Below are 24,099 nucleotides of genomic sequence, written 5' to 3' on the forward strand. Positions count from 1 at the left end.
AGTTGGGGATCCTGACCCAAAAGGGAGTTGCAGGATGGTCACAAAGTTATTTTAGGGGGGTTGTGATATTGCCCCTCTTACTTAGTAATAAGATATCTTACTTCTGCACTGCCTAGAGAGCTGGGCAGCCGGAGCGCAGCGGCTGTAGGACGGGCATCCAGCTCTGAAGGCAGCACTGCCATCAGCAGCAGCGCAGAAGTAATGGTAGCAATACCGCAACCCCCCTACAATAACTTTGAGACCCCCACCCCCAACTCCTTTTTGGGTCAGGATCCCTATAATTACAACACCCTGAAATTTCAGGTTTAAATATCTGAAATCATGAAATTTATGATTTTTAAAATCCTATGACTGTGAAATGGACAAAATGGACCATGAAGTTGGTAGGGCCCTACGAAGGAGGGAAGGGAACCTTGGGACTGAAATACCACCAGCAGGTGCATGCCCTATTCAAGTGGCAGCAGCTGTCTCCCAGGCTTTTGTCTTTCCTCCTGAACCCTGAGGGCTCAAGGTGCTAGCAAGGCTGGGACAGGGAATTTCCTCCCTTCCCTCCCCTCCCCTCTTTTCTGTAATAATGTTATGGCCAAACTCTATCTCTGCCCCAAACTCGCCAAGCTCCTGGGTTAACAAACCAAAATCATCTGACAGAGGGAGGGACTGAACAGTTCAGGGGATTTGGCCTGTGATATGGAGCCTTGATGCTCACAATCGCCAACTGCAGTCAAGCCCAGCCCTTGCCGTCTGATCGTGGTTTGGTGGCCTGCCTGAAATGGGCAGGGTGGGGTGTCTTCACTCCAGATCCCGGTGGATAAATGTCCACTTTGCAAACCCCAGCAGCACAGACTGTACTAATTGGCCACCTTGCTGCCATTCTCAGGGGTGACACCAAGAACCGAATGGGTCAAGGAGTATGAAGTCCCCTCTCGTCCCTCAGGTCAGTCCCTCCGAGGCAGAGTTTAGGTACCTTGGCGAGTGTGTCTGAGAAGTTGCTCTGTCCCTGGCTAAGCTGTCCTGGGGGTAAACAGAGGCCTTCAGGTTCCAGATGGTGCCAGTCCAGTACCTTGCACTGGCACCAAATATATTTTAAAAGGGTGTGGGGAAGGCAAGGGAGTGTGTGGCCAGGGCAGGGCATCAGGGAGGCCAAGGGAGCAGGAGGCTGTTAAGCAGATTACACGTTCTGAGTCTGAAGCAATTGTTTGTGACGGGTGCTTGCCAGATCGAGAAGGACCTGCTCCGCACCATGCCCAGCAACGCCTGCTTCTCCAACATGAACAGCATCGGGGTGCCACGACTGCGCAGGATACTCCGGGGACTAGCCTGGCTTTACCCAGAGATCGGATACTGCCAAGGCACCGGCATGGTAATTTCACTTGCCCCTGCTTTGTGTTACTTCATTAGGGATCATTCTTTCCGCAGTAGGTGAGTCAGAGCAGCTGATTTCAGCCAGCTTCAGTGCAGCTGGGCACCATGCGAACCAAATTAGGTCAGGGGAACAGACCAAATGGAGCCATTTCTCGGGGCAGGAGAAACGGAAGGAGTAATTTTGCACACGGACGAAACTAACCTGTTTGTGGAGGGAGAGTGATATTGTTTGTTTGATTGACATGAGACTTGGCTGATGTGACTGAAATAGCAAAGAATCTCTTCGGGTGGAGTGTGAAAGAAATTCCACCAATGGGAGAAAGCAAAGCAAAGCTTCTGGGTGTGGAAATGAGGGATGTTTCCATCTCCTAAACTCTAGACTTTGTCCATGTTCCACTCCACCTAAGCACCAGTGAATGTCCCATTTAGTGCAGGCTTGGAATGAACATCTCTGTTTCCCCTTCTCACTAGGTGGCGGCTTCCCTGCTGCTCTTCTTGGAGGAGGAAGATGCCTTCTGGATGATGTGCGCCATCATCGAGGACCTGGTACCTGCCTCCTACTTCAGCACCACGCTGATGGGAGTGCAAACCGACCAGCGTGTCCTACGCCACCTCATCGTGCAGTACCTGCCACGGCTGGACAAGCTCCTGCAAGAGCATGACATTGGTAAAGGGGCCCCTAAGGCCAGTGAATCTTTCGACCCAGGGTGCTGCTTTCAGCCTGCAGGCATGACCCAGGCTCATGCGTATGTACGTGCATGCGTGTGTGTGCAGATAAGCGAGCCCTATGTACTGCACAGCACCTTAAACTGAAATGATATGGTAGGAACCCCACAATTGTGAGGCTACTCCCACAATACCCCTCTCCAGCTGAATACACTCAGTAAAGTATCCCTTGGTTCACGTGGCAGTGATGAAGTCAGTGTATTCCTGTTACTCCATACTCTGTTTGATATGCTGCAGGGCTTGACAATGCAGAGCTGCAGCATTGTGGTTGTTTTGGGGAGAAGCTGTAGGTTTCAGGGTTGGACTCAACTTACCGGAGGGCTTTTCTCACCCAGGGATGCCTGGGAGTCTTGTGTTTGGGGTTTTTTGACAACCAGGAGGTCATGGAGGCTTTGGCATTGGGACAGGGGGAGATGCATCTCTCCCTCTCTCCTGTTTGGGGGACACAGGGAATGGAGAGTGACAAACTTTTGAGGAGGGGGAGTTTTGAATTCCTGGTGTGTGGCTGTATGTACGTGCGCACAATGTCCCATGTGGTTTTGGATGGTCTGATTGAGTCTTGTTTAAAGGGGGCACTGTCCTATCTTAGGTCCCAAGAAGATGACCTTATTCCTATGACTGTTTTATTTTACTAAACACAATGCATGTGAGCCTCTCCCCACCCCGCCCCCCGGAGCTGTTCATGCTCTGACTGATGTCAACAGAGTTGTTCTCCTTTATCGTCACGGTAGCTGGAGAATCCCCTGGGAATGAGGAGTAGTTGAGGGTGTCCCTTTTGGGCTGGGAGGGCGGTTCTGTGCTGGCTCTCTTCCTCTGTGGTCACCTGATCACCTGTGTCACATTCCCTTTCTGTCTCTTCATACACAGAGCTGTCCCTGATCACCCTGCACTGGTTCCTCACATGCTTCGCTAGCGTTGTGCATATCAAACTGCTGCTGCGCATCTGGGACCTCTTCTTCTACCAGGGTTCGCTAGTGCTCTTCCAGGTCACCTTGGGCATGCTCAGTATGAAGGTAACAACCACCTCCTGTGCCCTGATTTCTAGCAGCCTGGCTTTCTCTTCAGGAAGGAGGAAGAAAGAAGATTCTAGGGGTGGGGACCTCCTGTACCTGCTGGTTGTATATGGTTCAGGAGTTTACTTTGCAGGGGAGCGAGAGCCGCCATCTTGATTTCCTCAGAATCTGGGGATGTGAAGAGTGACCTGGCAGAAGGTCAGTCAGCAATCCATTGTTTGAGATTTGGGAGACTCAGTCAAGAAGATGGCTTCCCATTCCTGCTCTTTTTCCCCTCACCTCCACTTCCCATGTCTCACCATCACCCTCCCTCATTTGCTACTCCCCTCCGATTCCTGAGCCGAGAGTAACACAGTCTGGAGACTTGTCCTGCCCTCCCTGGCTCTGGAGAGCTCTTTGTTTTTTACTACCTGTGGATGGGATGTAAAACCAAGGTGCTGACCATTTGGGGATGATAAAAGATCCTTTGGTGCTGTTCGCACAAGTCCGAGGGTGTGAGCCCTGTTGTCCTGGCCACATTTAATTTGGGTGATTACATTTGGCCACCCTAAACTTTCTCCCATTCAGAATTCAGGGGAAGTTATCCTGTGACTCACTTGTGTAGTATTGCTGGTGCAGGATGGCGATTGTGCAGCACCCTGAGGTGGCTGCATTTCCGTGGTGGATGAAGTGATTTCTGGATATGTCTCTGGTATAATGTGCTGTGGGATTCTTTGGTATGAAAGCGCTAGAGCAGTGTGAGATGCTGCTGCTATCTCCTGACCAAGCAGCTTGGACTTTTTCTTACTGAAACTTTAAAGAAGAAATCTAGTTGCTCCTGAGGTAAATTTTGTGCCTAGACTGCATTCTGAGGTGTAAGCAGGGCTTTTAGCAGTCCTAGTGAGTGTCACTGACATGCTCAGCATATTATGTATGTGTGGGTTCTCCCCATTCCCGCAGGAAGATGAGCTAATCCAGTCGGAGAATTCTGCCTCCATCTTCAACACTCTCTCGGACATCCCGTCTCAGATCGAGGACGCGGAGGTGCTGCTGCGGGAGGCCATGCGCGTCGCTGGCTCACTGACAGACATGGCGGTGGAGACCCAGCGCTGCAAGCACTTGGCTTACCTCATCGCTGACCAAGGGCAGCTACTCAACCCCAGCGCCGCTGTCAATAATCTATCCAAGGTGGATGCACAGAGCCCTGCCCATCTGGGCTGTTAGGGACTGCAGATCCCCTTCATGACACTGCCTTCTGAGCTAGCTGGTCATTCACCCTTATAACACTCTGTTAGCATGAGGCCACCCTGCCTTAGCAGGCTTTGGCTCCATGATAAACTTCCCTTCTCTCAGCTCCCCGGTGAGGGGGAGTGAGTGCTAGGACTGTGATGGGAGTTGACCACATGTACTGTTCTCACTACCGGGAGACCATGCTGTCAGACCTCCCACACCCACCACAGCCACCAGACCTCCCACACCTGCCACAGCCAGCCCACACGCGAGGGATCTCGGCAGCCAGCTAAGCGCTAAACACTGCCTTTCACTCTCTTCATGGAATGAATTAATTTTGTGTTGCAGTAGATCCATAGGTCATCTCCTGTTCTCCCCCTCACCAGCCAGTGCTTGGCTGTTCTTGTGCTTTGTCCAGTCCTGTTCTGAGTGCCCCTGATGGTGCTCATCCACCCCCAGTTTAATCCACAGCCTGATAGACCCCACTGTCAAAAATCATTCCTGCTGGTCCTCTTGCTCAGAGTGGTTTGGTTACTGCCCATTCTGTCTGGGACCACTCCAAACAGTTCCCCTCTCTCCTTGCGGTGTATACCCCTCAGAGATTTGCTGACAGTCACTGTGTCCTCTTGCCCTACTCTAGCCCCTTTATGCCAATCTATATATGTTTAGTTCTTCTAATGTATCTTCACGAGTCCTCTCTGTCTCACTCTTCCCCCCCCGTCAGATTGTGCGGCGCAGGACCCAGCACAGGAAATCTGGCATTACCTCGTTGCTTTTCGGTGAGGACAAGTGTGTTCCTTGCATGTTGTGATGGTGCTGTCAGGATGGAGGGTGAAAGAATAGTCTGGAGGCAGAGGAATGGTTGGGCATGGGGAAATGGAGTGGGTGAACATTCCTTGAGCAACAAGAGAAAGTAAAGCAAGGGAAGAGATTGAATGAGAAGGAGAGAAGGGAGTTTGAACTTGCTGAGTTTGCACTCCCCAAAACTGAGGGAAGAAGCAGACTTTTCCTGATAGCCACAGGAAGTAGCGTGCTTTGCTCTTTAGCCCTTAACCTTCTTGCTGCAGGTCCAGCCACCCCCAAAATATGAAGCCATTTAGGACAGGAATGTCCAAAGTCCCTCTTTTACTCCTGGGGGAATTCTGCACCACTGCGCATGTGCAAAATTTATGTCCCCTGCAGATTTCTTTGCTTCCCCACAGAAAAATGACTTTTTAATTTTTTGGCACAGAATGCCCTCAGGAGTATCCTTTGGAGACTTAAAATGCAACCCATGACTGTCCATAGCTCCTACCCTCATCCGTGGTCTCTACTCTGAACACTTTCACATTTTAATTTTCATTGCGGGTGAGCTCACCCAACATGTAACATCGAGAAAACCACTGGCACAAGCAAAGAGTAGCATTATGCATGCATTTAAAAATACATACCTTATGGCGTAGCAAAAGCTGACTTCCCGCATAAGAAATAGATCCTCCAGAAAGTGCCATATCTTATCCCAGGGCAGATTTTTGGGTGGGGGGAAGCTTGGTAAAAATTAGGAATGGTGTTTTTAGGGCCAAAACATTTCCCCCTGTCATTAATTTCTTGAAAGTTTTCCTGACTTTTCTCCTGGCTTATCATGGCCTGGTTGTGAAACTCTGAACTCATGTGGTGTTGGCCTTGCTGCGGAAAGTGCCTTCAGTATTTTCTGTCAGATTAATGGGGAACTACAAGCTTATATACTATTGCATTTAAAAAAAAAAATACAGTGAAGGCTGTTAGGTTTGCAAAGTCAAGCACTCACTGGTTAGGAAATGGCAGAATGAATGTTACCTGTGCAACTTAAATCTGGCCCCCTTGTGCATATGCATTATGATACAGTCTTGAATTACAGGATCACGTACAATTATCACAGGACCCTGCCTTATTCAGAGCACGGATTTCACAGAATTATTCATGTAGCTGAAGTTGCATAACTTAGATCAATCCCCTGACCGACCCCCCGCCCCCCCCCGCAGTGTAGACCAGGGCCAAGAGTCTCAAGTCAGGCACCCAGAAAAGGAGGAACACACAGTTAGTGCAAAGTATTGTTTAAGGGTAGGATACACAAAGGCACCTAGGTCCCAGTTCAAGCTCTACTGCAATCCACAAAACTCCTACCAAACTCCATGGGCGCCCAAACTCAGGCATTGTTTACATTTTCAGAGTAAAAGTTCCCTTGGTGCCTAAGTTCCTTTCTCTGAGCGTGTGTGCTGCTGCCTCCCGCTAGGCATCCGGACACATATCCTGTGCCTCAGCCCCAGAGCGATTCACAAACCAGGGGGGATAGGCATTCCGGCACTTCAGTCGTGTGCAGGGCCCAATCCAGTAGGCGTGCTCAGAGGCTACCTACCAGATCAGGTCCCATTCAAAATAAAGGAGGAGCCTGGTGATGGTGGTGCCAGTGGTTAGAGCACTCGCCTGGGAGGTGGGAGACCCAGGTCCAGTTGCCCCCCTCTCTGCCAGAGGGGGAGAGAGGATTTGAACAGGTGCCTCCTACTTCTCGGGAGAGCCCTTTAACCACTGAGCTAAGGGACATTCTGATGTAGGCTCCCTCCATCTCTCCTGCTGAAGCTCTTCTGGTTTGGAAAACTAATGAAAGAGTGGCTGGAGCAGGGAGCCTGGCCCCTCAGTCTCCCATCTCCCAGGTGGGTGCCCTGATCACTGGACTCTCCCTCTCTCTCTCAAGGCTGTTTAAGTATTTATGCATCACTCCTCCTCCTCAGGGGCAGGGTTTAGCACCCACCTTTCTTGTTGGCATCACCCATTGCCTAGCTTGGGTGGCTTCCCACCGCACGTGCTGGTTTGTGTGGATCGCATTCTTCAGTGCCTGTCTGTCTCCATTGATGGTATCGGCAGCCCAGGTGCTTGGCTTGGTGGGTCACAGTGCTGTTCCTGTGATTTTTTTTCTAGCACGTAAAGTTAGGCGCCGTGATGCTTAGCATCGTAATGCCTATGGCCCTTCGTGGATCCCACCCTAAATGACTTGCCCAGCATCACATAGGAACTCTGCGGTACAGGCAAGGAGAGAATCCAGTTCCCCAGAGCAGCATTTAAACTGCCTAAACCACAAGCCTTTTCTTGCAGTTCCCCACCTCATTCACTACACACTTTTCAACAACCTCAACAAATGAGGCAGGGAACCTACAGATAACAGCCTCCTTTCACTACACAACCCTGATTAATTTCCTGAGCACTGTGTCCATTCAGTGCACTGAATGGAGCAGAGGTCTTGTGGAAATAAGAGTAGTGATCATGAGATTAAAGGCTGAATCATGGTGCATATGCACAAGGGGGCCAAATTAAGATTGCACAGGAAACCTTAATTCTGGCATTTCCTATCTTGAGTGCTTGATTTTACAAACTTAACTTTCTTTTAATGTAATTTTTTTGTACGTAATTTTCTATGTTTTTTTTAAAAAAGCAAACTGAAAAACCAGAAATTTTATCTCTTGAAACCATATTGGCACCCACATGGTTCTTCAGCAGGGTTAGAATCTTTTGATCCACCAGACAGACCACTGTCACTTGAGCTGACAATACCTTATAGCAGTAGTAGGCTGTTATCCTCTGAGTGGAGCAGACTAAAGGTGGATGAGGTGCATATTTTGCCAGTGGGTTTCACAGCCGTTTTCTGACAGCAGAGAAATGTTGAGACTCAGGACTCCTGGATTCTATTCCAGGTTCTAGGATGAGTGTAATCTAGTGGTTACAGACCCTTCTGCCGCAGTCATGGTTCCCTTCCCCCACACCCAGTTCCTAGTACCAGTCTCATCACCCACAAGTCCAGCTCCTCTCTCCTTTGCGCTCCAGTCAGGCTGCACCCTTCTCCTTGCTGCCTGGTTGCCACCAGGGAGAGCATTGAGAGCACAGGACAGACAGGCTCCCTGCTTTTGGTTCCTGTGCTTAGTGCCACGGTGGCATCCCAGTGATAGGAGCATGCTCAGTGAAGAGAGATTCTTTGGAGAATTTAGCTATCAAATTCTAACACGTCTCAGCTGAGCATGTGTGAACTGAGACTTTCAGAGAACAAATTTGAGCAGATTTTCATGAGGACGGCAAGAGACTCATCCCTGGCACCAGGACAACACCCAGCCAAATTTCAAATCCCTGCTCCAGAGCAGGGAGGTGCCTCAGCTTCTCGACAAAATGGTGGTATGAGGGTTTTTTTTAACATGGACAAAATGTATTTTCCCATGTCTTGTTCTCAGAAATGGTTACACCATTTTTGCTGAAATTTCGCCAAAAAAATCAACCTGAGGTAGACCCACGGCATGGAAAATTTCAGCCTGATTGAACAGTTAAAGTTTAGCAAAGTTATAGGCAACTGAAAACAAGGTTGTGTGACACTCCCATTATAGGACCCTACTATAGGTCCTGCTACCTGCACTGCCTATAATATAGGGCCTTTGGTGGGGTGTGTATATGCCTCACGTTAAGGCAGGCAGGGAAATGATTAACGAGAGCTCATTTAGGGCCTGCTCCTGCTCCCTTGGAGTCAGTGGGAGTATTAACAGTGACTTGGATGGAAGCAGGGCCAGATCCTTCATGCAGGGGGATAAGGCAGTGGGAGGGCCCTGAGGGGCAGAGGAAGTGCGCACACTCCCCATCTTTTCCCTGCCCAGGAAGTGCACAGGCAGAGAGGGGGAGATGAGCAACTGGCTGTCTTCAGATGGGGTCAGACAGCTTACGAGCGTCTGTGTCAGCTGAGAACTGTTGTTTTCTCATGGCTCCTACTGGCCTCCCCTTTATTGGCATGGGGAGAAGGAGGCTGAATCCAGCCCCAGTCCTGGTCCCCTGTGTATTTGGCATAGAGGTGCCTGGGCCTTAGGGTGACAGGATGCATTATTTTGTTTCTCTCCCTCCCCTCATATCACCCCCTTTTCCTGTTAGCCATGAGCGGGGCCCAGATGTTCAGTGGGGCCAGAGCAATGGTTACACTCTGACCAGAGGGAGCAGTCGTAATTGTCTCTGCTCAGGCTGAGGGAGGGGACAGCCACCTTTTTTCCCAGCATGGGATTGGGGGTTTCCTTTCTCTTCACTCCCGTGTGTCCCGCATTCCCAGGTGAGGACGATTTAGAGGCACTGAAGGCCAAGAACATCAAGCAGACGGAGCTGGTGGCTGACCTTCGTGAGGCGATCCTGCAGGTGGCACGGCACTTCCAGTGCGTGGATCCAAAGAACTGCAGCATTGTGAGTGGGGGCGCACTGCACAAGGCTAAACCTGGGTCCCTCGTGCTGCAGGGCCAAGGCTGGGTCCCCCTACCCCTAGCCCTGGAGGAGCTGCCGGACTGCAGGGAGATCCACCATGAGCAGGATCTGTGTGTTGCACGTTGCCTGTCCCAGGTGGAGGGAAGGGAGCCATGCTTGATCCTGGAGCTAGCAGAGCTAATCTATCCACCGGGGGTGGGGAGCAGAGAGCGGTACTGAACACGGGGGAGCACCCCAGTATCTCTAGTAACCTTCTTACTGCTCCTCTGTGCTTCTCTTCTGCACAAACTCAGGACCTGACTCCGGATTACACCATGGAGAGCCACCAGCGGGACCATGAAAACTATGTGGCATGTTCCCAGCACCGTCGGCGCCGAGCCAAGGCACTGCTGGACTTCGAGCGCCATGACGATGACGAGTTAGGCTTCCGCAAGAACGACATCATCACAGTACGAGGGCTGGGTGGGGGCAGAATCCCGCGGCGTGATACACCCTCTCTGCCCCCTTTCAGAGAGGGCGTGTTACAGGCACCCACCTCGAGCCACCACATGGGGCAAGTGTTTCGTCCCCCTTATAGCCTCGTCCCTGGGGAGTCGGGCTGAGGTGTCCCTCCCAGCGCCCTGTGCTGGGTTGCTGGTTATGAAGTCTGTGGTTGGGGGTTCTGGCTGATCCAGGCGGGACACAGAATTCCTTTGGGAACGCTTGCCACCTCCTGCTGGAACTGGTTAGTGGGTCACCCTGGCTATCAGAAAGCCCCCACGCCCCCAGAGTGAAAGGCAGATAAGATTTGAACTCAGATCACAGTTAACTCAGTGCTCTGTGCCACCAGGGCACTGGGCCAGCCCAGCCTCATCTAAGGGCACCCAATAGTATGGAAACCTTGGCACCACCTCTTTACATCCCAGGGTGGGCGCGAGAGGGAGGAAAGGGAAACCCGCTGCCCATCAAAGAGCAAGAAGCTACTGCTCTGAATAGCCATCACATGTGGGGTGTATTGTGTTGGCAGCATTGTCCTGCACCCGCATGGCGAGTAGAACTAGCCTTTTACCCCCAAGTAGTGTGGGGCCAACAGAACCACCACTGGGGAAGAAAAAGGGAGGAGGGTGTTGGCACAATGGCTGATCATCATTTAACTCCTCTTCTCCCACCCTCAGGAACTCCTGCCTCTTGCCCAGGGTGCCTGCATAACCCATGCTAACCCAGAGCGGCCCTTTATCCCCATCGAGTGGCTGAACCACGTAAAGAGACTGCTACAGCCGCTGAGCTAGTGGACTTGGTCCTGTAGCTCCGATGGGAGAGGCTTATGCTTTTAGATTCAGGGGTCCCAGGTTCAGTCCCCACAAAGAACCTGACTACGTGTTTTGTTACTCCTGTCTCTGGTGTCTGGGAAGCACCTATCTCTAGTGATGATTGGTGACTTGAATTTCAGTCAGTCAGTCCCCCTGTCTACCTCTGATGGTTGAGAAGAAAGTGATTCCTTACCCACGTGCACACGCTCACTCTCTTTGAGGTGATACTGTTTCCATGGCAATGCATCTCCGCTGTCCTGGGTGGGATGTGTGGAGAGAGAGAGCCTGACGCCAGCCCTGTTTTGCCTCCTTGCTCCCGTTCCATGGCCCTTGTGAGTCAGTGTTTGTCTCACTCTCAAATTGCCATCTCTTCTCTTTGTTCTTTCAGATCATATCCCAAAAGGACGAGCACTGTTGGGTGGGGGAACTGAATGGACTGAGAGGTGAGAACAGACAAGGCTGGTGGGGGAGGGGAGGCTGAGGGAAAGCTGTGGAGAGGGGGAGAGGAGGAGTGCAATTGCTAATGTTACAGAGACGCTGCTGCCCTCAACAATGGCTCTGGCATCTGTACCCGCCCTGTTTCAGGGAGCCGTGTGGGTTTGCCTTTCATTTGAGTTTCTGCCCTTATAGCCAAAGGCTCAGCTGAGCCCCATTGGGGAGCTGCCTGGGAATGCACATCCCATCCCTGTGCATGGCTAGGAGGAGAGAGGGGTGTGGAGGTGGGGTGGGGCCGCAGCTCCTTGCTAGGCGTGCTCATTATTCCCAGAAGATGCAGCAGCTGAGGTGCACATTCACAGTCAGGGTGAGGATGGGTAGGGGGCTGCTCTGGAGCATGGGAGCTAGCGCTGTCTGCGGTGCTTGTAGGGAGAATGCCCTTCGATGACATTAGGCTTGCAGCTGTTTGGATTTCCTGACATACACTGAGAGGCTCCAATGCTGCTTGTTTTCTTCCCCAGGCTGGGCCCACGGGGACACACCTCTTCTCCTCCCTCCCCCAGGAACTGCAGCCAGTCTGGGTTTTCATTCATGTCCATGTGAGGGTTTCCCGATGTCTCAGGCTCACCCTTTGTCTCCTCTTTGTAGGTTGGTTTCCTGCAAAATTTGTGGAGGTCTTGGATGAACGGAGCAAAGAGGTAAAAATTCCTGTATTTTGTAGGTCACCTTGCAAAACCCCACTGTCCTTCTTACCAAAACCCATGCGTGTCTTCCCTGCTGCCATCACTCCTTCTGGCTATCCGTGTTTATATGCCACTTTTCCTCTGCCCCACTGGCAGGGCATAGCGTAATAGTGTGGCCAGATGGTGATAGTTTCCTTGGGCATTTGCCGAATGTTTGCCCACAGGATGGTCAGAGATGGAGATTCACAGGGTGGGATGGGAGGGAGTCTTGTGCAGTGACTGAGGTCCCTACAACCACAGTCTGGCTCAAGGAGAGCCCAAGAAGTGACATCCTGCAAATGTTGCAAAATATGAATCTTTCTGTAGCCCCACCCACCCCAGAATCTGTGCTTCACAGCTGTGAATGAATGAGACACACACACCCTGTGATGGCCCTGTGAGATTGGGAAGTCTCTTATCCTTCCCCATTACAGATCATAGAATAGAATATCAGGGTTGGAAGGGACCTCAGGAGGTCATCTAGCTCAACCACCTGCTCAAAGCAGGACCAATCCCCAACTAAATCATCCCAGCCAGGGCTTTGTCAAGCCTGACCTTGAAAACCTCTAAGGAAGGAGATTCCACCACCTCCCTAAGTAACCCATTCCACTGCTTTACCACCCTCCAAGTGAAAAAGTTTTTCCTAACATCCAATCTAGACCTCCCTCACTGCAACTTGAGACCATTACTTCTTGTTCTGTCATCTGCTACCACTGAAAACAGTATAGATCCATCCTCTTTGGAACCCCCTTTCAGGTAGTTGAAAGCAGCTATCAAATCCCCCCTCATTCTTCTCTTCTGCAGACTAAACACTCCCAGTTCCCTCAGCCTCTCTTCATAAGTCATGTGCTCCAGCCCCTTAATCATTTTTGTTGCCCTCCACTGGACTCTTTAATTTTTAGTCTGGGAGCTGACCTTGTTCATGAAGACAGAGGCAAAAGAAGCATTGAGTACATTAGCTTTTTTCACATCCTCTGTCACTAGGTTGCCTCCCTCATTCAGTAAGGGGCCCACACTTTCCTTGACTTTCTTCTTGTTGCTAACATACCTGAAGAAACCCTTCTTGTTACTCTTAACATCTCTTGCTAGCTGCAACTCAGATAGGAGTCTGAGGCACAGAGTGATGAATTGACTTGCCAAAGGTCACAGAGACAGTCTGTGCAGAGCCAGGAATAAGTCCCACATCTTCTGACCCAGAGTCCTGGGTGTTAACCTCAAGAGCATCCTTTCAGGGGCCTTGCGGATGTCTAGCTTTCCACAGTTCAAAGTCCCTGCCTGGAGAAAGATGTATGGGCTGCATCGGGCCCTGAGTGTGGCCGGGGAAGCAAGTAGCTCTGTGAATGAGACACCCTCAGCTGTGGTCAGTGAGAGCATGGGGAGGGGGACCTCTCAAGAGCTAAGTCTCGATGGAACCAGCCCTGCTCCTCACAGACCTGCTAGTCCGGACATCAGTACATCCCAGCAAAGCAAGTTCTGTGCTCAGGCACCAGCTTCCAGTCCCTGGGGCTGTCGGCTCTGAGTGGGGTAGGGGAGTGTTTAGAGTGGGTGACGAAAGGAGATAAAGGAGTCTGGGTGGGAGGGCCTGTCTGGAGAAGAGGTATGGCTCTGTGTCCCCACCCCACACCTCTCTGCTCTGGGGGGCTGTCTCCATCTCCAAGAGGCTAAGAGCTAACTCCTTTCATTCCTCAGTACTCCGTTGCTGGCGACGACTCGGTCACAGAGGGGGTGACAGACTTGGTTCGAGGGACGCTCTGTCCAGCGCTGAAGTCTATTTTTGAGCATGGGTTAAAGAAGCCATCCCTGCTGGGGGGGCCCTGCCACCCCTGGCTGTTTATCGAAGAGGTGAGAGTAGCACTCGGGGACAGGGGATGTAGGGATAGTGGGGCTCTGGTCCAGCAAGACCACAGGAACACAGCCTTCACTCGGCTTTCTTCCCTGCTGGGCACTTTGAGGTCTGTCCTGCCTCCGCTGCGGGTGGGGTGCTCCTGCTGGAGGTTCTGTATGTGAGGGCGGGGGTGCTATCAACAGCCTGTAGGTCTGACTGCATCCTCTTCCCATCAGGCCGCCGGACGGGAGGTGGAACGAGACTTCGACTCAGTGTACTCCCGCCTCGTGCTCTGTAAGACTTACAGGTGAGGCTGCTCTAGTCATACTGACAGGCTCGCATCCTCTTGCCCCAAGTCCTCCTTGTCAAGCCTGCACTCCTCTCTCCCACCTGGAAAGGTCGTGCTTTTCTTCTGGGCTGTGACATGTTCCTTCTTCCGAATGGGCAGGGCCCTGCATTGCCCCGCCTGGGACTGCAAGTGGAGCCATACTGACACAGACTGCACATGGGGCCGACAGGTTGTTCTTGTCTCTAAAAACCCCCAGTTCCCATGTGGTATGGCTGTGGCTGCCTCTCGGCCCCTAGCAGTAGCGAGCATCGGGACCCACAGCCCCAGTCTCCTGGTGGCAGTAGCTGAGCTGTGTGTTTCTCCGAGCAGCATGGCTCCCATCTCTGGGGTGCGCTCCTGCCGAGCCGTGTCTTGAAGTCGGCAGATGACTCTGTGGGGTAACGTGGGTCTCTGCTTTGATTTTATAGACTGGATGAAGATGGAAAAGTTCTGACTCCAGAAGAGCTGCTTTACCGGGTGAGTACCTTGCCCTGCCTGCACAGGGGCCAGACTGGGGTTGCCAGTTTTGGCTGGATGTATTCTTGGAGAGTTCATCACATGACATAATCTTTAATTAAAGATTAACCTTTAATTCCTGGAGACTCCAGGCCAATCCTGGAGGGTAACCAACCAGACCCACCTCTGCACCTCCCCTGGTCTGTGCAGCCCGTTCAATTGCTCTGAGCTTCTCCCAGCAGGTGGCGCTGTAGGGAAGGCTACAGGAGCTGTGGTCCTGGTGATGCCTACAGGAAGTGGTAAACAGAGCTCTGGTGAAGTGAGCTGTAGCTCACGAAAGCTTATGCTCAAATAAATTGGTTAGTCTCTAAGGTGCCACAAGTCCTCCTTTTCTTTGAGCTCTGGGATGGCACTGAGCGAAGGGGAACTGCAGGGAGAGCGTGCACTAGGCTGTGTAGCTGTAGCGGCTCTCCATGTGGGAGCCCCCTGGGGAACGTAGTAACTACCTCCTCCCCGCCCGGCAGGCAGTGCAGTCCGTGAACATGACGCACGACGCTGCGCACGCTCAGATGGACGTGAAGCTTCGCTCCCTCATCTGTGTTGGACTCAAGTGAGTTATTCAGCCCATTTCCTTGAGCGTTGCTTCGGTGATGAGCTTGGGGCAGGCTGGGAGATGGGAGTGAGTAGAAGGCGGGACAGTGAGGTGAGGGGCTGAGGCCAGGTTGGGGTGGGCAGGGGATCTGGGGAACAGGCAGGAGGTTGCAGGGGGTTTGGAACAAGCTGGGAATCAGTAGTAATTTTAGTCTCCTCCCCCACACAGCTTGTGTCACCAAGCTCTGTCCTCCCCCAAGTGGCCACTAGGGATGTAAATATTGGTTGAAAAAGTTAACCAGTTAAATGATTAAAATTATATCGTTTAATGGTTAACCGTTAACTGATGTTGGTCCGGCAGCACGGCCACAGGGGCTGGGGTCTCACCGGCCTGGTGTGGCCGGCGCCACTCCAGCCTGCCCGGCACAGCACGGGGGTTAACGGTTAAGTTCTGGTTAATGGTAAGCCTAATGCTTACCAGTTAATGGTTTAATCTTTTACATCCCTAGTGGCCACCCGCACTGCGAGGGAGCAGAGCACTGACCAGAAGCCAGTGCCTTATTTTCAGGTACACTCAACCCAGACTCTCCCATGAGGGAGCAATTCCCTGGTGTCCTCCCTGTTCCTGTAGGGGAAGAGAATGATGAGTTGCGGTCAGGGGCTGGATTGGGAACTGTGTGTCCCAGAGGGAGGGGCCACCCAGTCCTCTGATAACGGCCCTGGCTCCTAGTGACTCTTCCCCCTCCCTTCGTGCAGTGAGCAGGTCCTGCACCTGTGGCTGGAGGTGCTGTGCTCAAGCCTGCAGACAGTGGAGAAATGGTTCCATCCCTGGTCCTTCCTGCGCAGTCCCGGCTGGGTACAGATCAAGTGTGAGCTCAGGTGAGTATGGCCCTGCGTGCTGCAGCGCCCTCCTGGCCTTTGTTGACCCCTTGCTATTGAGCATTCAGCTGGCTATCATGCTGCAGTGAGCAGGTGGTCTGCCGTTTGTGTAACCTGCCACAATACCATTCGTGTCACACTCACGTCCTCACACAGCTCTGCCAGCAGAGCTGCACCCCACTCCTGGGGATTTCCTCCCAAATGCCCCAGAGCAGCAGCTGCTGTTTACACTGTGTTTGGCTGAATGGGACTCTCTCTCACTTTCTGACTAAGAGCAGGGCCTGGTGAGGGTGTGTGTGGGAAGCAGCATCTACACACAGGTGGCTGCTGCTCTCAGGCCTCTAGCTGCTTTGCACTGAGCCTGCTGTAATGGAGCAACCCGCAAAACCCCTCCCTGCTTGAAGGACCCATGCTCCCCGGAATCTAGCACCTAGTGGGGGCTGTCCAGTGTGAATCCGGCAGGGAGGAGGAGCTGCTGACAGTGCCTGAACTGGGACTGGTAGCGAGATGATTTGTTCCCCAAAGGCTCAGCCAGGAAGGGTGACTGGCTGCAGGCTCAGCAACTGGAGGCCTAGATGAGGGTCAGCCATCAAGCCAGCCAGAGGACAAGACCCAGCTTAAATGGCGAGATGGTGAGGGAACTTGGCTTCAACCTAGTGGCAGAGCTGAAGCAAACTGAATGGCTTCTCTCCATCCCCATCCACACCTGCCCTGCTGGGGGAGCAGCAGGTGGGCTTGGGCTTCCCCACCCCCAGCACTCCTGTCCCCTCCAGCACTGCCTGTGGGGAGGGGAAATGAACCAGTTCCTGGGAGCTCTGCTGCTGGCTCAAGAACCAGCTCCAGGCCAAGCCTGTGTCATTGACACACGTTCCATCACTGCCTCTGCCTCTACCTCCCTTCTTCCCGCTGGAAATGGCTTGTGCCCTTTCACCAGCCTGTTACTTCCATCCCCCTTCACCGGGGCTGGAGTGTGACAGGTTCCCATCCCAGGAGCTGGCAGCCGGCCTGGAGCAGCTATGGTGTTCCCATTGCTGCAGCTCAGGATCCCCCATTCTCCTGGGGATGTTCTTGAAGCAGGGAGAAGGTTTTCCATTGAAAAGGCAGCAGTTGTCTGCATGTAGCTGCTTCTTTGCTCCTGATACCCCACACCCCAACCCTGCTCACCGTCAGGACACGAGAGCAGGTTCCATTGGAAACTCCAACCATGCAACAAAACGGCCTGGCTGAAGGGACAGTGTATGGCAAGCACTTTCAAGCCCTGACTGGGGCTCAGCTGGCCAAGTGCCGAGAGGCCATGTGTGAACAAGGAGAGCCACCAATGGGTGAGGCTGAGACTAAGCCTGCTGGGGCATGGGTGGAATGTACTGTGGGGAGCTGAAGCCCAGGATCGAATGGGGGCAGCTCTCTGTTGCCACGTAATGAAGGATTTGCCATGAACACCTTTATCGGCCCCCTGGGTTCGGTACTGACCGGGGGAGGGGGCCCTGAGGAGCTGTTGAGGAATGAGCAAACACCTGCGAAACTCTAGTCCCAGCGCTGTCGCTGCTGGGCCTTGGCCAGCTCACTGAGCTCAATTTCTCCATCGGGACCAGGGGAGGAGGCTCAGTGCTCTCCATCCTCCCCTCGCTGGGCAGACATTAGCTCTCTGCAGAAGGGTTTGAGGATCAGCTCCCACGCTTCTGTTTGACATTGGGGCGAGCTCAGCTGCTTCTGTTTCTCCCAACGGGAGTGTGTGTGTGTGTGTGGTGAGAACCCCGGCCCTGGGGGGGTGAGGGCAAGGCCCAAAGAAGGTATTCCAGTACTTGAGGGTTCCCCTCTGCCCCTGCTCTCGGTCCACTTACTGCTTGGAGTGGCAACGCTGAGCGGGGGTTCCCGCTTCCTGTCCCAGAGAGGTGGGGAGAAGCAGCTGTAGAAGCCCCCAGGGTGTATTGGGTTGGTCTGGACCTACTACACCCTCCTCCTCCTGTAACATATAGTCCTCTGCTGGGTGGTGCCGGCTGGGCCCCAGAGCAGTGGATGATGTTGTTAACTTCCCATTAAGATGCATGGGGCAGTTCACACCTCTCTGAACTGTTGTTTCAGGCTGCCTGCAGACCCAGGCAGACATCTCTGCATCAGTTGCAATTAGGTCATGTTTTCAAGCTTTTTTCCACAGCCTGAGGGCTAGAAACAGGTCTCTTTTTTGCTAATAAAAGCTGCGAGTCTGCTACAGATGCATGGCATGGCTGGTTTTGTAAGGGCATAACCATTGCCTTGTATTGCAGGGTCCTCTCCAGATTTGCATTCAGTCTCTCTCAGGACTGGGAACTTCCTATAAAGAGAGAGGTGAGTGACCAGGCTGAGAGTGGGCCTGGACGCCCCCCCTTGCCCCAGAAGTAGCCTGCCCTCCCCATTTCCTTGCACGTTAAACAGGCCCCAGGCTGCAGACAGCACTTTATTCAAGGGGACTTGACCCAAATTGACACTGAACTTGATGTCTGGTCGTCTCCCTGCCTTGTGAGCCAAGGAACAGTCCCTTCCTGGTGGAGCAGCCTCCGCCTGGGTCTGGCAGAGCCAGGGCGAGGCCCCTCAGCTGCGCAGGATTCTGCAATATGGTAGGTTTTGGATCTCCTGAGAATCACCGACACCATCCTGGGTGTTTGAAAAGAGGATCAGCTTCTGCCCCCCTGGTGGGGTTAGTGGGGGTGGAGCAAATTGCAGGCTCTTCCCACACCGGTTCTTATTCATACCCCAAGGAGCGTGGCTTCGCTGCTTGCTTTGTCCTCTCTTGGCTAGGAGGGTGAGCACTGGACCCCTGGAGAACAAGGTTCTGACTCATTCAGTTGCACCAGCAGCAAAGGGCCAGGGGCAGGTGGTCTCCCTGAGCACCCGTTCCCTGTTCCCTCCATACCCCAACTAGACTGCAGGGTTGAGATGGTGGGCTTGGAGGGAGAGAGAGCAAGCGGTGGGGAGCAGCAGCTGCCTACAGAAGTCACTTCCCTTCTCCCCCACCTGCACGTAGAGTCTGATGACACCTGCATATGGCTGCTTAGTGACTCTTGGCCCTTTCCTGTCCTCCTACAGGAGAAGGAGAAGAAGCCACTGAAGGAAGGAGTGCAGGACATGCTGGTGAAGCACCATCTCTTCAGCTGGGACATAGATGGCTGACCCAATCCACTGTGGACCTTCTAGACTGCCACATGCAACACACACTCTCCTCCCGCCCTCACCCTTGACTGCTCTCAGCCCAGCTGAAGCAACAGCCTCTCCAGCTTGGCGGGCACTGCACCTGAGGCAATGGGTGGGTGGAGGGCTGTGTGTGGTTAGTCTTCTGAAGGCATGGTGTGGTCTTGCAGGCAGAATCCTTCCCCCAGCCTGTGCAGTGCACCCTGCACCAGCTGCCCAGCTCCCATTCCCATGTGTTCCCTTGCCCCCAGCTGTAAGCACTGCTCGGGGAGGGGAGGACACTCCACTGGCCAGATCTCTAGCTTCCCTTTTGCTGGTCCTCTGGGAGAGGGTTCTTATCTGCCTCATGACCCCCTCTCCCTCCTATCCTAGGGGTTAGTGAGCAGATCTTTGTGTCTGTACAACATTTCCAAGTGCCACTGTAGCTCAGAACGTGAGGGCAGCAGCTGAAGAGGCAGCTTCTCCTGGCTGCTTGATAACGACGGGGTCTGTTGCAGCTGGGGGGGAAGGGGGGGAGCTGTGTGTTTCTCACCAGCCTGTGGCAGGAAAAGGGGGAGAGGCAGCAGAACCAGTGGCTGACCTCTGCTTCCCTGTCACTTGTGCGTTGGGAGCCTCCCTCTGTGAAAGATTTTTTGTCTTGTTGCCCTAGTACTGACAGGGACAGATTGGGGTGCTGACAAGATGTGCCTAGGGGAGCAGCCAATTACCAGCTACAACTGCCTTAGGGGATGGGGCCTTTTCTCAAAAGTGTGGAGGGAAGCCCCAGTTCTCCCCTAGCCTGAGGGAGTATCATGCTGTCAGTTTAGCCTCTAGCTGTGTTGTTTTAAATTTAACCAAAAAGCTGTAAATGATCTCTAGACGTATCTGTATATTTTGGCATCATCTTAGCTCAGGAAATGGGTTCAGGCCTGAGCTGGCTCAGGGAGACTAACTCAGCCCCTGCCCTGTGGGAAGAGGCTGAGGATTGTAAGCTAGGAGTGGAGCATCACTACTTCTGTAGGGTAGCTCTGTTCCATGGAGTCTGTGACTTTATCAATGAAAGCACTTGTTTGTGAGCACAAACTATTCATGAAATAACACTAGATTCTTACTTTCCTTTAGCCTTTGGGATTGTAAATAAAGTGCATCTTGGGAGAGCTTTGGTGGTTTTCTCCAGCAGGGGCTGGCAGGTGAGCCTTTTGCTTTGCTTTTGCAGGTCTTTGTGGGGTTTAAGATGGATGCCTGCCCTCTGTGCTCCTGGAGGGAAAGAGGAGTGGCTTTAAAGGAGCAGTGAATTAGTCTTATCTCACTCAGTGACCCTGAAATCATCTCATCTCTCTTTTGTCCCTGTCTCCAGCTGAAATGGGTCTTAATCCTTTATGGCTTGGTTTGGAATTTAGCAAATTGGACAAGGCTGCACTGTGCAGTGGTAGCAAACAAGAGCAGTGTGATTTACAGGCACACCGAATTGTATCCCCACCCCTGAAGGGAAAGGTGCCCCTCTGTGTTGCAGAACAGAATATTCAGCTGTGGGTACTGCATTAGCACCAATTCTACAGTGCAACAGTAGGGCCAGGAAAGACTAGGTAAACCCTGGCTTGCTGACTAAAGCAGGTACCAGAACTAGTGAGAGCATAGGGGGATGGAATATTCAGGACACCTCTAATGGTGATGTTTGTCAACAATAGTTTTAAACTGTACAAATAAAAATCACATCCCTGGTACTTATCAGTGTAAAAAGACACAGCAGGAAAAGCTGTTCTGAACTTTTTCATCTGTCAAAAAACAAAGGGGGGAGAGTGTTCTTCGCAAGGCAACCACATGTCTCAGTGCAGGGGAGTGGGGAAGAGAGACTGTCTCAAAACGGAGTCCAGGGCTGAACACAGTTAAGAAGTAAGGTGCCCTTTATACTTCCAGGAGGGAAGCAAAGAAAACAGGAGAGCCTCACTTGACAGCTCTTTAGGAATTGTGTACTCCTGTGTCCTAAACATGACCAATGGAAGCCTCAAGAAGGTTGGAGACAAATGGGAGGGTATGGATGAGCACAGGGCATGCCAGCCTGTTTCTACTCTACCAGGACTGGATCCACTTGCAGGATACCTGCTCCTTGGGGGGTGCTCCACTGTAGGATGTGCACACACCCTACACTCTTACCAGAGACTAAACCGTGTTGCAGTACCACACCTCGCACTCCAAGTGGGGACACACAGGGTGGTGTAAACCCACTGCTGCTCCAATTCCTTCTCTACTATAACACCTGGAAGACGAGCAGGAGGTAGAACACCCTGAGGCATAAAACATCTTGAAGACCTCACATTACTGTACAGCTAGGTAGCCTCTCTCTGACCTGAAGAATCTTCTACACTGGAGCCTCCCTAAGCAGTAGGTCAACACAGAGGCGGGTGGTGAGGTGAATTGAAGACAGGTTGGAGGACTGTCACCCAAGGTCATGTCAGCTGTGGATGCAGGGCTGATGGTGTAATGTTTGACAAATGTGTGAACCAAGGAGCAGGTTGCAGCCCTGCAGGTTTCTGAGATGGCGATGTCCTTAAAGAAGGTTAGAGCAGTGGACTGAGCCTTCACTTGCTGAGGGGGATATTTCACAGCAGGTCAAGCTACAATCAAACCCTCTTGGACAGGCTGAGTTGAAAGCAGCTGTCCCCTCATCCTTTTGGCCAAGGATAGAGTCTTAATCCTGGCAGGGTAGATGGCAAGGGCCCTACTTACATCTAATGTTTGGAGACTAGCTTCCTCCCTCAAGGTAGTGGCTGAGGATAAAATACCGGTAAATGGCTGTCTTGGGTGGTGTGAAATTCCAACAAGTCTTTAGGGAGGAATCAAGGATGGGGGCGCAGCATGACCTTGTCACGCTAGGACGTAGTGGATGGTGGATCTGCCATGAGACCCCCTGAGTTCTCATATTCTTCTGGCTGAGGTGATGGCTATCAGAAGTAAGTCTCAAGGATGAGAAAGCAGGGACTTCGCAACTGCTGGTAAACCACTGAAGTATCTATGTGAGGAGAGATGTACTAGAACCACAGCCATTCTGCACATGAGGACCAAGATCTTGTTCCCTCTCATCAGTTTACATAATACAGAGCTGCACTGTTGTCCACTGTTACCCTGACAGGGGGGCCCTTTCTATCAAGTGCTAACATGAGTAGTGTGCGTCCCTTAGTTCCAGGATGTTGATTTGGAGCGATCTCTTTTGTGAGGACCATTTTCCCTGTGCTGTAGCACCCCACCCAAAAGAGGCATCCAGTGTGAAGATTTTTGAGGGTGGCAGACTTGAGAATGGGGTTTCCACCTAAGAGAGACTAGTACTCATGGAAGCACAGTGATTTGTTTGGAAAGACTGGGGTATACATAATCCTTAGCAAGGCTTGACCATCTGAGATGCCGCCTTGCATCTGGCATAATGAATGTGGAGGCTGACATGGCCTAGGAGTTGTTTGTAGGTAGGCCCTTGCACTTGGTTGGGGGCTGAGTGGTTTCTGAGGCTTCAAGAGGCTGTTGATTTTGGTGCTCTTGAGGTGGTCATCTTGGTTCTAGATGCATCTGCTAGAGGTGTCAGATAGCACCAAGGAAGGTGCTGCTTGGTTGAAGAAGTCTCTGGCAGGAGAAAGTGGTTTTCTTCTTTTAGAGGCCTTCAGCTCTGAAACTGAGTCTAGACGTCACCGGTATGGCCTGAGAGGTTGAGGCTAGAAATCAGGCCCTGCTGGGGCTGAGGAGTGTTCTTGGGGGACCTGCCCTTAAACCTCCATGCAGACTTTGCACTTGGATGGGACGTGAGATTTTTCTGAGGCACTACAGACAGCTACAGATCCTATCACTATAAGGAAAAGACCTGTGGCAGCTCTGACAGGGCTGGAACCTCAGCATCTTAAGTATAATCTGGGTAAGTGCCATAGACCACAAAGGCTGAAGGGGCAAGAATTTCAGAGTCCCTCCCCACCCAAAGTTGTGCAACAACTTGGGGGGGAAAAACCCAAAACTAATAGGCCAGGAAGCAGCTGTCACTGCAGTTGCTCTAGCTTGAGCTGTAGGCAGTTAAGAATTGGAGTGGTGATGGGTCCATATCTCCCTATGTCCTTTCAGCTGGGAGCAGAAGACCCTGCACTTCACAGACACTCACCCACTGACACAGTTATTTACAATCTCTGGTCAAGAGTGTAGGGTGCATACATGTCGTAAAGCAGAGCACACATCAGGGCCCATACTAAATAACTGGATCTCCCACTTCCCTCTACATTGAACCAAGGGGAAGACATTTTACTAGTCTTGGAGAAAAGGAAGTGGGTTAAAATCTGTCCTCACTGGCGGGGAAGAAAGGACAAAGAGAAACTTGCTGTTTATGTGCAGGCGGTTAGTTCCCCGCCGTGTATGGAAATGTCCCTGCCGGTGCCTCTCATCATTTCTGCCCAATCACCAAGAACAAAATTCAACAGCATTTGAAAATGAGTCTGAGCATGCTGGGAAGGGGAAGCTGCTTGTAGGCACAAATAATGCACCTCCTCCTCGCTTCCCATACCTCCATTTCAAAGACAAAAGATGAAGGGATCTCAGCCTGTGAGGGCAGAGATGTCCCTGTATCTCTCCCTTCACCACTGCCTACAAGACAGAGCTTTTGATCATGTTTTTTCTTTATTTTTTAATAAAATGGATTTTTTCCAAATATTTGTAACTGAAAAAATAATTCAATGTAAGGATCCATTCTCTCTCCTCTTAACTCTTGTCTTTTTCCAGTTGAGTGTTCATGCTGGAGCCTATTGTCTCAGACTGTGCTGATCAGCCCTTGCTGGTGCTGCATAGCGGAAGGGAGAGTGCACGCAACTCAAATACACAAGTAGTGGTTACAGCAGAAAGATTCAGGGTTACATTCAAGGTA

The 24,099-nt window shown here is 52.0% G+C and overlaps 1 protein-coding gene across 4 annotated transcripts in view; it reads left to right on the forward strand.

Annotated features, from left to right (window-relative positions):
• SGSM3 (small G protein signaling modulator 3) overlaps nucleotides 1-23,857 on the forward strand; it is a 59,664-nt gene extending 35,807 nt beyond the window's left edge. For all 4 annotated transcript variants that reach the window (XM_074941664.1, XM_074941667.1, XM_074941666.1 and 1 more), the window contains 16 exons: nucleotides 1,217-1,360; nucleotides 1,834-2,029; nucleotides 2,956-3,101; nucleotides 4,041-4,268; nucleotides 5,035-5,089; nucleotides 9,397-9,524; nucleotides 9,836-9,991; nucleotides 11,220-11,274; nucleotides 11,915-11,964; nucleotides 13,678-13,830; nucleotides 14,050-14,120; nucleotides 14,570-14,618; nucleotides 15,122-15,207; nucleotides 15,945-16,067; nucleotides 18,332-18,392; nucleotides 19,131-23,857. In XM_074941664.1, the coding sequence (XP_074797765.1) occupies nucleotides 1,217-1,360; nucleotides 1,834-2,029; nucleotides 2,956-3,101; nucleotides 4,041-4,268; nucleotides 5,035-5,089; nucleotides 9,397-9,524; nucleotides 9,836-9,991; nucleotides 11,220-11,274; nucleotides 11,915-11,964; nucleotides 13,678-13,830; nucleotides 14,050-14,120; nucleotides 14,570-14,618; nucleotides 15,122-15,207; nucleotides 15,945-16,067; nucleotides 18,332-18,392; nucleotides 19,131-19,214 (1,785 nt within the window). In that variant the 3' untranslated portion in view covers nucleotides 19,215-23,857. The remainder of the gene's footprint in view (nucleotides 1-1,216; nucleotides 1,361-1,833; nucleotides 2,030-2,955; nucleotides 3,102-4,040; nucleotides 4,269-5,034; nucleotides 5,090-9,396; nucleotides 9,525-9,835; nucleotides 9,992-11,219; nucleotides 11,275-11,914; nucleotides 11,965-13,677; nucleotides 13,831-14,049; nucleotides 14,121-14,569; nucleotides 14,619-15,121; nucleotides 15,208-15,944; nucleotides 16,068-18,331; nucleotides 18,393-19,130) is intronic.
• The last annotated feature ends 242 nt before the right edge of the window (nucleotides 23,858-24,099 follow it).

Source organism: Natator depressus, chromosome 1 (assembly GCF_965152275.1).
Source record: "Natator depressus isolate rNatDep1 chromosome 1, rNatDep2.hap1, whole genome shotgun sequence".
NCBI lineage: Eukaryota > Metazoa > Chordata > Testudines > Cheloniidae > Natator > Natator depressus.